The 14,111-nt window shown below is 37.7% G+C and overlaps 1 protein-coding gene across 1 annotated transcript; it reads left to right on the top strand.

Annotated features, from left to right (window-relative positions):
- Positions 1–10,517: 10,517 nt before the first annotated feature.
- LOC147628239 (uncharacterized) lies at positions 10,518–11,502 on the top strand. Its single transcript, XM_086814122.1, has one exon. It carries the CDS (start codon positions 10,688–10,690, stop codon positions 11,216–11,218), a length of 531 nt encoding a protein of 176 aa, XP_086670248.1. The 5' UTR covers positions 10,518–10,687; the 3' UTR covers positions 11,219–11,502.
- Positions 11,503–14,111: the final 2,609 nt, after the last annotated feature.

The following is a 14,111-nucleotide window of genomic DNA, read 5'->3' on the forward strand; positions in this document are numbered from 1 at the left end:
TAATGAGACATTGGGCTTGTGTAATTACCATCAATTATCTAGCAACCTATGGCTTCGCAGAGCAAGCTCAGTCATTATCTCTGGATTGATAATGTGGTTATTAGTAGTTTAAAATTTTCTTGATAGATGGTACAACCCACCCAAATAATTCATAAGTGTGTAACCGCTTATGAAGGGTAATAATATGCAACAATGAATCACTTTGTTACAAGTGTGAAACCACTGATCTGTTGCAAAGCAGTTTATCGATAGTACCACCATATGTGCATAGACACTATACCACATCTTCGTTGCAAGATGTTTAAAAGTTTCTTGGAAGGACTCAAGAATATAACATATGATATTAAACACGGTCTAGATTTGTTCTTCGACCTATGACACTAGCGCGTAGTTCGTTAAGAGTACAATTTTTGAGGACAAAAACCTTTCTTGAGAAAAGGAGAGATATCCTCAAATATCACATAAACTCGAATAGTTGTGTGAGTCCAGACAATACTTGAAGGGATGTGTCTGGTAATAGCAACAAAGAGTTGTAAGTGATTGGATGTGACTCCAGACACCCGTAGTGGTGCCAGAATCTTTATCAAACATCTCCGCATACTATATGGCCCCCGCATATATAGTATGGCATAAGAGATAGGAAGTTTGATTGTTATATTTGAAGGGAAATCTTCAAAAGTTACATTTACTCTGAGTTAGAGTGGAGTTTAACCATCCGTAGATTGATGGTAGTTAGAAACTCAACAAGATTCTAGAGCATATGCTTGTGCAAAGATGTTACTCTAAGAGAGAAAGTATCTCTCAGCTTTGGAACTAATCCTTGTGATTCATGATTAGATTGGCTCTAGTTTATTTCTCCTATGGCCGTAGCGCTTTCCAAGGAGAAGTTTTAACAAGTTGGTGATGCAACATGGTAGCGTAGTCTACAAATATCTAGTAGCATAGTCTAAGAACTTGCGCTACTAGAGTGCTCTCCAGTACATTAAATTCAGTCCTAATGACATGATGCAAAATCAAGGCATGAAATTTGCCTTAAGGTTTTGGTTGAAATACCAAATCATGGCTTGTGTGAGCATGATCCTGTCTTTGCAGAGGTCTGGCGCGCTATACGCGTACGCACTTTGTCACAGCCGCACCCACCTTCCTCGCCAGCACGTAATGCTAGTCCGGAGAGACTGGCCGTAGGTGCGGCAGGTAGCGAGGCGAGAGTTAGTCCGGAGAGGCTAGCCGAGTCTTCGGGGTATAGTTTTGATAGTACAAGTGCGGGTCACCCTGGGATTCAGAAGACCTATGCACTAGTAAAAAGACAGTTTTATTGGCCTAGTTTGTTTAAGAACGTCCAAACTTATTTGCTGAAATGCAGTAAGTGCCAGGTCAATAAACATGAACGTCTTAAGGTTGGAGGACTACTCCATCCGCTGCAGATTCCTCAAGGGAAATGGGAAAGCATTTCCATTGATTTAATTACCGGTTTACCCAAGATGAGTCGAGGGAATGACTCGGTGTGGGTGGTAGTGGACAGGTTAACTAAAATGGCAAAGTTTATTGCCACGAAGAAAACTATAAAAACGCCAGAGTTGGCAAAACTCTTTATTGAACATCTCTACAAGCTATATGGCCTGTGCCCATAGATATAGTGTCGGATAGAGATAGAAAGTTCAACAGTCATTTTTGGAGGGAAATCTTCAAAAAGTTGGATACTACTCTGAGTATGAGTACGGCAGATCATCCGGAGTCTGATGGTCAAACAGAAAGGGTTAACCAAATACTCGAGGATATGTTGCGTTCTTATGTTAGTAAGAAGCAATGGGGAAGCAATTTAATTAGAAAGAGTGCCCTTATTGGAGTTTGTCTATAACAGCTCCAAACACTCAGCGACTGGATTTACACCATTCATGTTAATGTATGGATTTACACCATTCATGTTAATGTATGGATTCCTTAAGAAGATTGGGGACGTAGCATATAAACTTGAGTTACCGGAGAGTTCTCAAGTCCATCCTGTCTTCCATGTCAGTAAACTGAAGAAATCAGTTCACAGGTTGGAGAACGCAATTTCTCCAGGGATTTTGGTGGAATTGATCACTCCGCCAAAGATACCACATGAACCGGAAAGGATTCTTGGGTATCCAGACATACAAACCCGACATAAAGTGTACCACAAGGTACTTGTTAAATGGACAGATAGGGATGAGGAGGTGGCAACCTGGGAACGCCATAGTGCAATTTCCAAAAGGTTTCCCTAGTTTGTTTTCGAGGACGAAAACTCCTCTTAAGGGGAGGGTAATGTCACGTAGGCTGTAACGCCTGTGAGGACCGACGGCAGAGACCGGATGGCTATATCCGGGGTTCAGTGGGAAAGGACACCCATGCGGAGTCATGTGGATGGCAGGCCACACACTATATAGCCTGGGGGATGAGGGGCAATCCTCATTCTTCCTCTATGGCTGGGTGGTGAGCCAGAGGCCGTCCCCTCTTGTGGTAATGCCCGTAGCGGCGTTACGGGAATGTAACACTTTAACTATGGCCGGTCGGGCACTTTAGGTTGTTAAGAGGCCTAATGCTATTACAATGACTACTCTCATAATATATCCATGAAGTACATCACTTAGGACTTCATGCTAGCTTGCTGCCACACACTCTTGAAGTGGGAATTGCCATAAATACTCTATCACACCATTACGAGCGCCCATCCAAGTTGTAGCTTTGGACACTATTGCTTGATATCTTGAATGTATGACCCTTTGGTGTATCTAGTGTGACTCCTTGATGTAAGATAATGGTGGTAGCTCTTGTTAATCATATGATTGGATTAACATTCCTCCCTTTTTGATGACGATCACGTCCTCGTGATTGCGTTGAAGACCTTTGCGTGGGGAGAATGAACAAGCTTGTCAATGGCTTTGATGTTGAATGATGTTCAATGGTCTCTGTTCCTCCGGAAGGAATAAGAAAAGCTAGGTAATGAATGAAGAGGGTGTATTGGGAATTCCTAATGGGGTGGGGGTTTTTGTGAATGATTGCATTTTTATATTTGTGCAAGCCATTTTTTTGGCTCACTTTGTTTTTAGCAATCATCAGAAACGTTACATGTGATTTTAGTTAGTGGGGACACTAAGAGATTTTAATAATGGGAGAGAAGAGAGATAAGGATCTGGAGTAACGTAGACTTAATCATCAGAATGAGATGGTGATTCTCAATTGCTCATTTGATTTATTGAAGCGACATTCATCATTTGAAGTAATTATCTTGTGAGGATGATGTCCCTTGTGTGGTAGGAGTCCTGTCAAATGTTGTTGAGTAGGACCTGATCTTGTCTTCTTCTGGGCCATGTGCTTTTTATGTTTTTATGTATATTTAAGTGCTCTTAGAAGCTGATTTACATGAAGTACACGAATGGAGTCATATAGACTCTTATTGTTTGAGTCATAGAGACTCTTATTGAACTGCTCTGTGTTGAAGTAGCCACCTGTTGGTGAGGATTGAAAGAATTGCGTTGACTTGCGAGGCTAATATAGATATCTTCACTAAGGATTGAAGATCATTGATTTGTGAAGATTGTGGCATCATTTGGAGAGGTTTGTAATTTGAAGAAAAATTCTAGGCGATGGGTTGTACCATTGACCAGGCTTCTGCCCACCATGGCCCCCCCATCCAGAGATGTACTTGGAAGTTGTTGATGGTGAGGCATTGGTGCAAATGTTCTCCAGTGCGCATGAGTACGGATTCGTACTCATGGAGCAGCTGCTACATTAATTTAGCCAGAAGAATAGTAAGCAATAAGCTTCACAAATATATAGTGGCTATTGTGTGATATGGCTTAATCCATTATGAGACTTAAATCAGAAAAGTACAGGTTCTTAAGCCTTCAGATGGACTCCTTGAATTTGTAAATTTTGACCTCATTTTTTTTGTAAATTATTTTTTTCTCCATGTGAACTGCTAAGGCGTGAAAGACCAAATGTGAAAGTGCAGACATGAAACTAGAGACGTAAATTATCAGACGTGAAACGTATGACGTGAAAGAGTAGATGTGAAAGTCCAAGACGTGAAAGTGCAGACGTGAAAGTCATGACATGAACATCCAAGACGTGAAAGTCATGACGTGAAATAGCAGATGTGAAAGTCATGACGTGAAAGTGCAGACATGAAAGTCATGACATGAAAGAGCAAACCACCTTAAAGTCATGACATGAAATAGCAGACGTGAAAGTCATGATGTGAAATAGAAGACGTGAAAGTGCAGATGTGAAAGTCATGATGTGAAATAGCAGAGGTGAAAGTCCTGACGTGAAATTATAGACGTGAAAGTCATGACGTGAAAATGCAGGGATTGCCATGGGCCGTGACTTTACAACTGTGTTTACACTTGCTTAGGATGGATCATTTATCATTTCTAGAGGGTGCCAATACCATTGTTATTTTGTTCTTGATGTGCTCTTAAGTCTCCGTATTTAATCTTGAATTTGTTGCTGAAATGATGTCGAGGTAGTAGGGAAGACTGATGATTGTTTGCTTGAAAAGACAAGCTCTTGTGTTGGTGTTGGATACAGAGAGTGGTTGAGGGATTTACTTGTTGTTTCTTGGGCCTCCATTCTTATCAAACTATAGGTGAAGTTGTTGGGGTTAAAGTCGGTGGTGAGGTTTTCTTCACATTTTTCGATTTTGGCAACCATATGATGGAATTACCATCATAGTATCCTTGTTGTTAAAGTACATGCACAGGCACCAATCTTTGATGAACACTGTAATTTGGTTGCCGATGTGCTTGGTGTTGAGGTTTCCTTCTTCATGCAAGCTTAGGAGACTTTGTGATGTGCTTGGGTATCCAAGATTTGGTATTTCTTTGGTAGTATCCTTGTGTTTGTAGCAATGTTTTTGGTTCTTTGAGGAACTGGCATGGCTTTTGTCGATGTTATGGAGTACTCTTGTTCTTCCTTGGTTTTTGAGTGATTTGTTGAGGAAGAGGTTTTGACTGTTGAGGCACCCAAATTTGATTGGAACCTTCATAGTAGCCTTGAGCTACAAGTAGCTACTTCTCCATCCACATTTTGATACTATTAAGATATCTTGATTGTGGTTGTTGTGGTGGAGTTTTCTTTTGGGGTGATGTGGAAGGTTTGGGGACCTCCTTGACTTTGGTTGGCGCGGAGGCTGCAGGTTTGAGACTCATGGGCATTGTTGATGATGATGAGGTTAGAGTCTCTTGTCGAGTGGCTCTGTTGATGAGACGAGGCCTTTGAGCATGTGGTTTGTCTTCTTTGATGAGGTTTGTTGATGAAGATGCATAGGATCCAGGGACTTCCTTTGAGTTCCCTGTTAGAGATAGATGCTTGGGCTCTTGGAAATTCTTTAGGAATAGCTGTTGATTGCGAGGTTTTGGCATAGAACGTCGTAGGTGAGGATGGGGTTGATGGACTAGAGGCTTTATCGGAGTTGGTTATTGATGCACATGGTAGGTCATTGTGTAGAGGGGATTTTGTGGAGGAGGCTCGTATCCTTTTGTGTTCAGCATCATAGATATCCATTAAAGTTGAATCCTCTTCCTCACATTATGGTATTGGTAACTTTTTGTCATTGACCATCATAATGACTCTATTGCTATAGCAAAGCACAGTGGTGCTTGGGTAGCAACATTCCATTTATGCCCCAAGATCAAATCTGCTTCCAACACATACTCAACCACAAAAAACTTGCAAGTGAGGGGATTAGTTTCAATATACATTGTATGTTCAAAGTACCCCAAACATGGCATGTTCAAGTCTTATGTAAAGGTAATCCTTTCAGGATGTACCGTGAGTGTTGGTTGACCTAACAAATTCCATAGCTCGAGAGTCATGAGATTGTGTTCTTGTGTTGGATAAAGTTGTGCTTGAGCTGTGGTGATTTTATTGCCATTTCCAATCCAACCAAAATCTAGGGATCTTTTCAATAAGATATGTTGGACGTTCCGGCTCCTACAAGGTTCCGGCTCCTACAAGGTTTCGTCCTCCCATAATAGCAGTTGTACATTGCATGGAGGAGTGTTCAAGGTGATTGTTTGCATGGATTCATCTAGTGAATACAACGATTCACTTATCCAAGGTCCGCCAATGATGACATCATACTCAAGGGAATCTAGGGTGACATGAAATGTAAATTACATATCGCCATCAATTGTTCGAGTAGTGTATCTAAATATATAACCTCGAACTTCAATGTTTTGTTCATTGGTTCCTTTTTCAAGACCATGGCTTGTCGGGGTGAGTTCAGGTTGTCCCAATGACACCCAAGTGTCTATTGTCATGATGTTATGACTTGCTTGAGGGCTAATCAATGCGCGTTTGTGCTGAACATCATTTCCTATAGGGAAATCCAACCATACCATGATAGAGTCTTCCATTGGAACCATGGGTGTTTCGGTTAGTGTTTCAGCTTCAGATCCTGTGTCTGTTTCATATTCCCATCCTGTGTCTGTTGCATCCTCTATTTGGGCCGTCTCAACTTTTTCAAGAGTACCTAATGCATATAATGGCACACTTGGCCCTCTGACAATTCTTAATGAGGGCTGTTTGGAAACTTGCGAATCCTGATAGTCCTATTTTATGTAGTTCATTACATCCTTGTATAACTCAGGTTGAGCCATTAAAGGTGCAAGTGTTGATATGATGCTGGCTTTATCATGAGAGAAGATCATTTCTCCATATGAGGTTTTGAGAGATTGTTTTAATCTTGTAACGGAATTATCGAATTATGTATGTGCTTTCTCAAGCCTATAGTTCGTACAATCTATCTCAAATGACTCTTCTATAGAGAGTATGTCTTCCTCTTAAAAGGGAAAGCAGTACTCCTTTAGGTTTTGTATCTTGGTTGCTAGTTTAGGTTTGGCATTATGAGACTCAATCACAACCGGTGACCCTGTAAGACATTCAACCATGCTAAGCATACATTGCAATTGAGCCCTTACACCATACTATTCAACTTGAAGGCTCAAGCCATTGCCATGCTATAGTCTTAACATTAAGCTCCCAACAAATGTCAATAACTTGTGCAACCCACCAGTGGCCTCACGACAAAAATGTGCATGAGATGGTCCAATGAAGAGCTTGTTTATGAAGCTAATCCCTTTCTTAATAAAACTCCCAAGCAAAGGCAAGCTAAAATCTCAAGATGGAGGCACCATAGCTCACAGAAATTAAGCACCAAGAGGGAGATGTAAAAAATATTTTGATTAGCAATACTAATCAAGATTAGTGATTTTTCTCCAAATTTGGTCTTGAAATTTAAAACTTGGTGCGGTACCCCAAATTTTTGGTGCAGTAAGCCCATAACCCCAAAAGCTTAAGAATTAACCATAGAAAAGAGACTTTCACCACATTCAAGATCGCCATAGTCATCATTCAAGATCACCATAGTCATCTTCTTGATTAATAAAATCAATACAATCAATACAATCATGACAAATGGTGGAAATAGGAAAAACAATGGTAAAAACAAGATCTCTAATACCACTGCAAGATGGAGGCTCACTCCATACTTGTACTAGACAACAAGGGTGTAGGTCACCATCCTAACATCTCAAAGGGAGAAGCTCACCATGGAAGCTTGAGCCATAGGCATAAAGGTAATGTATTACCATACAAGATTCAAAAGATACCTTTACAACTATGAGCCATTATCTATATAGTTTGGCCCATTTCAGACTCGTTTATTATTACCATGCCCATAAGCCTGGGCCCCAAAGCCCAACATATGAACATTTCCATGAGCCCCTGCTGCCACCACATTACAATCCATAATGTGTTTCATGTGATTAGGTAGAGAATTAGAGATCAAGCTTATAAACTTTTATCGCCTCCATACTTGAAAATCCATAATGTTTCTCATGTAAGCCTACTAAACAAATATGTCCTAGATTCAAGTCATATATTGCATGATAAGCAAGTTTCTTTTCCTACACCCAAGGTCAATTAAACTTGGAACCAAAGGTAATTTTGAATGTCAAAGAATATGATGTTAAAGGAATATAATTTTAATCATGTAAGCTTGATAAAGAAATATGAACTTTTACTGCCTCCATATTTGAAAATCCATAATTTCTTTGGGGAATTGAACCAGAGTAAATTTTGGATGTCAAATTTAGGAATATGATCTTAAAAGAATATTTAATCAAAATGGAAGGTTTTTTTAAAACGAAGGATGCTAGTTGGGATAAAGAGGAAAAGTTGAGAAAAGATTATCCTCTCGGCACTTTATGAGATAAGGATATCTTGGATCTTTAAGTGGGTGAGAAGGTAAGATCCGTCTTTCCTTACCCCAGTGTAGCTAAGATATTAAATTCTAAAATGCATTTTCTACTGATGAGAGAATGTGAAAATTTCAATAAGGTGTGCATTTTAATGAGAGACTTGGAAGTGTGAATAACTAAGAAATTAGAAAAATAAAAACTTGCATATGTGAGTCTGTAGATGTGAGTCTAGAAGTGTGAACCTGTCGACATGAGCCTAGCAACATAAAAAATAAAAACATGTTTGACACCATTTTCAGATTTGTATTAGAAGCACCATAAGGACCTTAAATGCAGTGATCTAGACTAATTATGGAAACAACAATATATTCGACTATAGTGTATCAAACCTTTTGGTTTTTGGTTGTGTCAAATAATCTTAAAGTAAGTACCATGAAAATGTAAAGTAAGTTTTTACTAGGAAATCTTTCAATAAATCTATTCAATACAAACGATTTGGATAGTATCAATTTATTTCTTCAGTTAACTCTTGTTCATAAGAAATGATAAACTATATATGCTCATATGTGATTGCTTTTCTTAATCTGAAAGCTAATGTAGATTTAGCTTATTAAGCTCTTAATAGGTATATTAAAAAATAAATATTCTTTCTAAATTTTGTACTTATGCACACTCAAATTAATGAATATTTTTTGACACTTAAATTAAGAATTTTCATGAAAATATGTTCACAAAGTATAAAAAAGTATTTTAAACAAAATATGGATACTCATTCTTTTTTATGATTGCTTTTTTTTCACTCCATCATGAAAAAGTTCTATACAGGGGAATTAACCTCTACCTTTATATTGCATACCAAAACCAAGCCATGATTAGTAAAAATATTTTAATTTAAAAAATGTCTATGGTGAAAGTAAATACAATAAGAAAGTAAAAAGGTTCTATGGTAAAAACTAGTAATATTTTAATGTAAAAAAAGTTCTATGACAGTAACAATAGGATGAATTTTTTAATATTTCTAGCCTTCAATCTTAGGAATATTAGGTTTCCTATTTTTATGCTCAATCTAAGCTCCGAAAATCAATTTGACATTGATGACGTCAAATAGTGTGCACTTCTACTTCCTTGGGATGTTCAACTCTCTCAATTAACGCACTTAAAAACAATATGCATATTGTTTGTTTTATAAAACATAATATGCATCAAAAAGTGCATTATTGTAAGTCCAAAAGTACTAGAATGCTCATCATATTGACCAGCCAATGAGATGATTGAAACCCCCTCATGACACCATATACACTTTAATAGGCTAAAATACCCCAATGCTATAGGTGTGTCTTTTTGGTGAGCATTACTTCATCAGGAAAATGAAATTTTTGTGAATATTCTCTCTCTCTCTCTCTCTCTTTGTAATAGTCTCATTCCACCAGTCTTAAAAGTTGTGCCCCTCCTACCCCTTGCATGTTCTTGCAACTCAATCTGAAATACTAAAGAAATATAACATAAAAAAGGTCATATTCTTGTACAATACCTCATTAAAACAAATGTGTGTGAGTGTGTGTGTGTGTGTGTGTGTGTGTTTAAATCTATCAACTAGTAAGTTTTAACTAACACTCTCCTAGTATCCTCTATTTCTCTTTACCCCTCACATCCATCTTTCTCCACTTTTCCTTCCTTTTCTCTATACATCCCTCTCTACATCTGTGTGTGCGCGTGCGTGTGTGTGTAGGGATGTATAGAGAAAAGGAGGGAAAAGTTGAGAACGATGGATGTGAGTGGTAAAGAAAAATAGAGGACACCAAGAAAGTGTTAGTTAAAACTTACTAGTGATAGATTTAAAAACACACACACACACAAATATGTGTGTGTGTGCACGCGTGTGTATGTGTGTGTTTTTTTTAATCTATCTTCAACCTAGTAAGTTTTAACTAACACTTTCTTAATGTTCTTTTAAATATTACGCAACCACAGTGAGTTTCAATGACTTCGAATATTATAATTGATAAACTTGATTGTTTTTCATTTTTTGAAAAAAGCTTAGAGTCATAATTCTCAAAACTTAGAGGCTTAGTATAATTCTCAAAACTTAGTATGTGCGCCCACCATCTCGCACATAGATGTTATGTGCCTACAAGTAAAATTGCGAGAGAGAGAGAGAGAGAGAGAGAGAGAGATCGCATTGAAGTTTTAATAAAGTGCTTTAAGTTAAATTAAACTTTATTAAAAGATAATACAGGTCGGTAGCGTCTTTCGCCCGGAGTAAACATGAAAATTAGACGCAAGCTTACTTTTTTGGATATAAAAGGCTACTCTATTTAGCATTAATGGAGAGCTGAATTCTTTCTTGGTAGCTAAAATCGAGTTAAGGTGAGGAAGCCGATACTGATAAGTTTGTAATTATTCACCAATATGTGTTAGCTTGTTCTAATTATACCTTGGAAAATTAATGTATTGTTTAAATGAAGTGGAGACGTCAGGAAGCTGGTGACGACTGTGTCGCTGAGAGGGAAAATATGTGTGCACTGCATAGTAGCAAGAGGGAAAACCTTTCTGCGCTGCCAATCATTCGCGTGATACAGGTAGACACTCCAACGCTGGTGCAAACGGATGTGGCTAACTTCAGATCCACCGTGCAAAAGCTCACAGGAAAGGAAATAACAAACCCTTCTAATGACGAATTAAGCACGCTTAATCGTGATCATGAGCACACGCTTCTGCATGATGCGCGTGGCGATGGTGGCCGCCCTCGCCCACACATGAAATCACAAGAGGATATTGGATCTGATGACCCTGCACCTGTCTCCACTTTCAAAGTAGTAGAAGAAGAAGAAAACTCAACAGAAAAAGCAATTGATGATGATATCATACATGACCTTCTCTCTTCAATACCATTTCCTGATATTGGTATGTTTCTTCCTCCATTATTGCAAATTGATGAAACCATGCTTACTGATTGTATAGAAATTAATGGAGCCTTCCCATCACATTAATAGCATTGTAAAAGGAGAGCCAAGTAATACCTCTAGGAGTATGCCATATTGTACAAGTTACCCTCTTCTAACAGTGTTACACATACTACCATGAGTGCTATATGAGAGTGGAGTGGAGTGTGTACTTTTTGTCCAGATCTATCATCTTCTTCACAGATTGTATGGGTGATTATTTGGATGTGGCAGAAGATGTCCTCTATAATTTCCTTTTGGATGGGTGATTATTTGGATGTGGCAAAAGATGTCCTCTATAATTTCCTTTTTAAGTTTGATAATCCTTCTCATATGTAATGGTTCACTATACAAGAGGTTTATTCATTTTCGACCATCCATACTAATAGTTTATTTTTTCTATGAAAGTCCCCCATACGAGTCACTAATTTCATTAGTATATGTGGGTTGGTACTTTTGTTGAAAAGGATGTCAATATGGTCATTGGTATTTGAATCAAAAATGTTTTTTAAAAAAATTAAACTTGCATTTTTAACATATTTATTATAAATATAAATAAATATTTATCTTTAACAAGATCTATACCTCTAAAATAGAACAATTTCTAATGCTATTTCCATTTTCCCTACATATTCTGCCAAGATGGAAGTATTTGAGGATTCATTGGATATGATGATAAGACTTCTTCAGCTTCTATTTATATTTATATTTATATTTATATTTATTATAAATATAAATAAATATTTATCTTTAACAAGATCTATACCTCTAAAATAGAACAATTTCTAATGCTATTTCCATGTTCCCTACATATTCTGCCAAGATGGAAGTATTTGAGGATTCATTGGATATGATGATAAGACTTCTTCAGCTTCTATTAATTGGTTTGGATTTACACTTGAGAGCTGCATATATTGGTGAGCATCACTTTGATCTACTTCCAAATCATTAGTGGGAATAGTAATTTCTCATTTTTTATATACTTCCAAATCATTGATGGGGTATTACTAGTAGTGTCTCTTTCTTCTATTTGTTCTAGAGGAATAGTATGTTCCTCAACATCGTTATCTTCCACTACAACAAACGAAGAGCAGAGCTACGTGAAAAACAACAAAAATTTCAAAGGATCCATAAATAGAAAAAAGCATTCACGAAGCTATTGATGACATGGCTGCCAGCACATAGCTATAGCAACGTCAATAACCGCATGTACAACAGTGTACATAGCCGCATGCACAACAACACTTATAGCATTGTATATATCCGCATATTGTCTACAAAAAAAAAGGGGGACATAATGGGTGAGATTTGTGGGGACATGTGTCCCCACATCTCTCCAGCTCGAGGGGTTCACCTAAAAATATGTAGGTATACCAAGTGAGTTCAAATGAAGGGGTTTTTTCATTCAAAATTTAAAGGTAAATTTACATAAATACATTTACAGAAGGATTTCTTTAATTTATTTTGAAAAGAAAAACCGTAAGTCCATAAAGAAAAAGGGGTCATTTTATTCATGATGCAAAATTTCCAGGTAAGGGGTTTTTAAAATACCCCTTGAATGTACATGATGTGTAGGGTTTCGAAGTAGTGCACCCCGGAGCATCTCTCACCCATTCTATCCTCTTCTTTTAATCACATTATTTAAATACTAGTTAATGACATTTAAAATGCGTAAACACTTAAAACACAAAAAATAATTGCAATAAGCTAAAAATATCATGGATTATATTGCAAATTTCAATTACATAGTTCATTGTACCTAAATCCTAAACTACATTTTCTAAGCTCATTGCAATCTTAGCATGAGCTGTTGTTTCTTGTGTGTAAGAGATAAGACAATTCTGCCTCCACTTTATGATTGCTTCGAAAACCTTCTCTTCGTGGTCTTTTTTGATACCATCTTGAGTGCACCTGCCATGCTCTTGTATACCACAAACAAGATCTACGACATATTACCTTCTACGAAGGGAAGTGTTATATGCATCTTCATCGTTTTGATACCTGAGCAACAATAACATGTTATTGTTTATCTTCATTAACGTTTCAGATGGTCTAGCCATTGAAAATAAACATGTACAAATGAATTACATTAATTAAGCATTGATGGATGCATAGGCTTAAAAGAATTACTGCATTACTACTTATAGCTTATGTATTAAGCCTTAAGCATATGACTTATGCATTAAGCTTAATGTCTTTATGCATAAAGCGCTTACGCTTAAGCCTCTATGCATAAGGCTTAAAAAAACATGCTTAAGCCTTGAGTATAGCGGCTTAATGCTAAAGCTATGCATAAGTCTTAAACATAGAGACTTAATGCTTAAGCCTTAAAGCTTTATGCATAGAGGTTTTATGCATAAATCCTCTACGCATAAGGCTTAAACATTATGTTTAAGCCTTGGGCATAGAGGCTTAATGCTACTTAAGTCTTATAAATAAGGGCTTGATGCATGAAGCCTTATATGCAACATGCATTAAGCTTCATGCATGAAGCCTTTATGCATGCAACATGCATTAAGCTTCATGCATGAAGCCTTGATGCATGAAGCCTTATATGCAACATGCATTAAGCTTCATGCATGAAGCCTTTATGCATAAGGGCTTATTGGATGATACCTTATGCATAAATCCCTTATAGAAGTAGGTCTATTACTAGCCCCAAAATAATCGCCATAACCACCCTTACTAGAATAACGACATGAAGAGGTAGACCTCCTATCTGATGAGGATGTCGTACAAGGTCGTGTACTAGGTGCCATAGAAGAAAGGGGAGTGGGCTAGTTATAAACCTACACAAGAAGGCCCAACATCTTAAAATGGACTAGATTCTCCAATGGGAGTGGATAAGGGCATAGGAGTGTGTAACCCAGGAGTATAACCATTGGAGTACCCTCCATAGGTGTAGGGTTAAGTGTAGAAGGAATCAAGGGTGGAGCAAAAA

The sequence above is a fragment of the Cibotium barometz genome, chromosome 19 (genome assembly GCF_041138505.1).
Source record: "Cibotium barometz isolate CiBa-2024 chromosome 19, ASM4113850v1, whole genome shotgun sequence".
In the NCBI taxonomy this organism is placed as follows: Eukaryota; Viridiplantae; Streptophyta; class Polypodiopsida; order Cyatheales; family Cibotiaceae; genus Cibotium; species Cibotium barometz.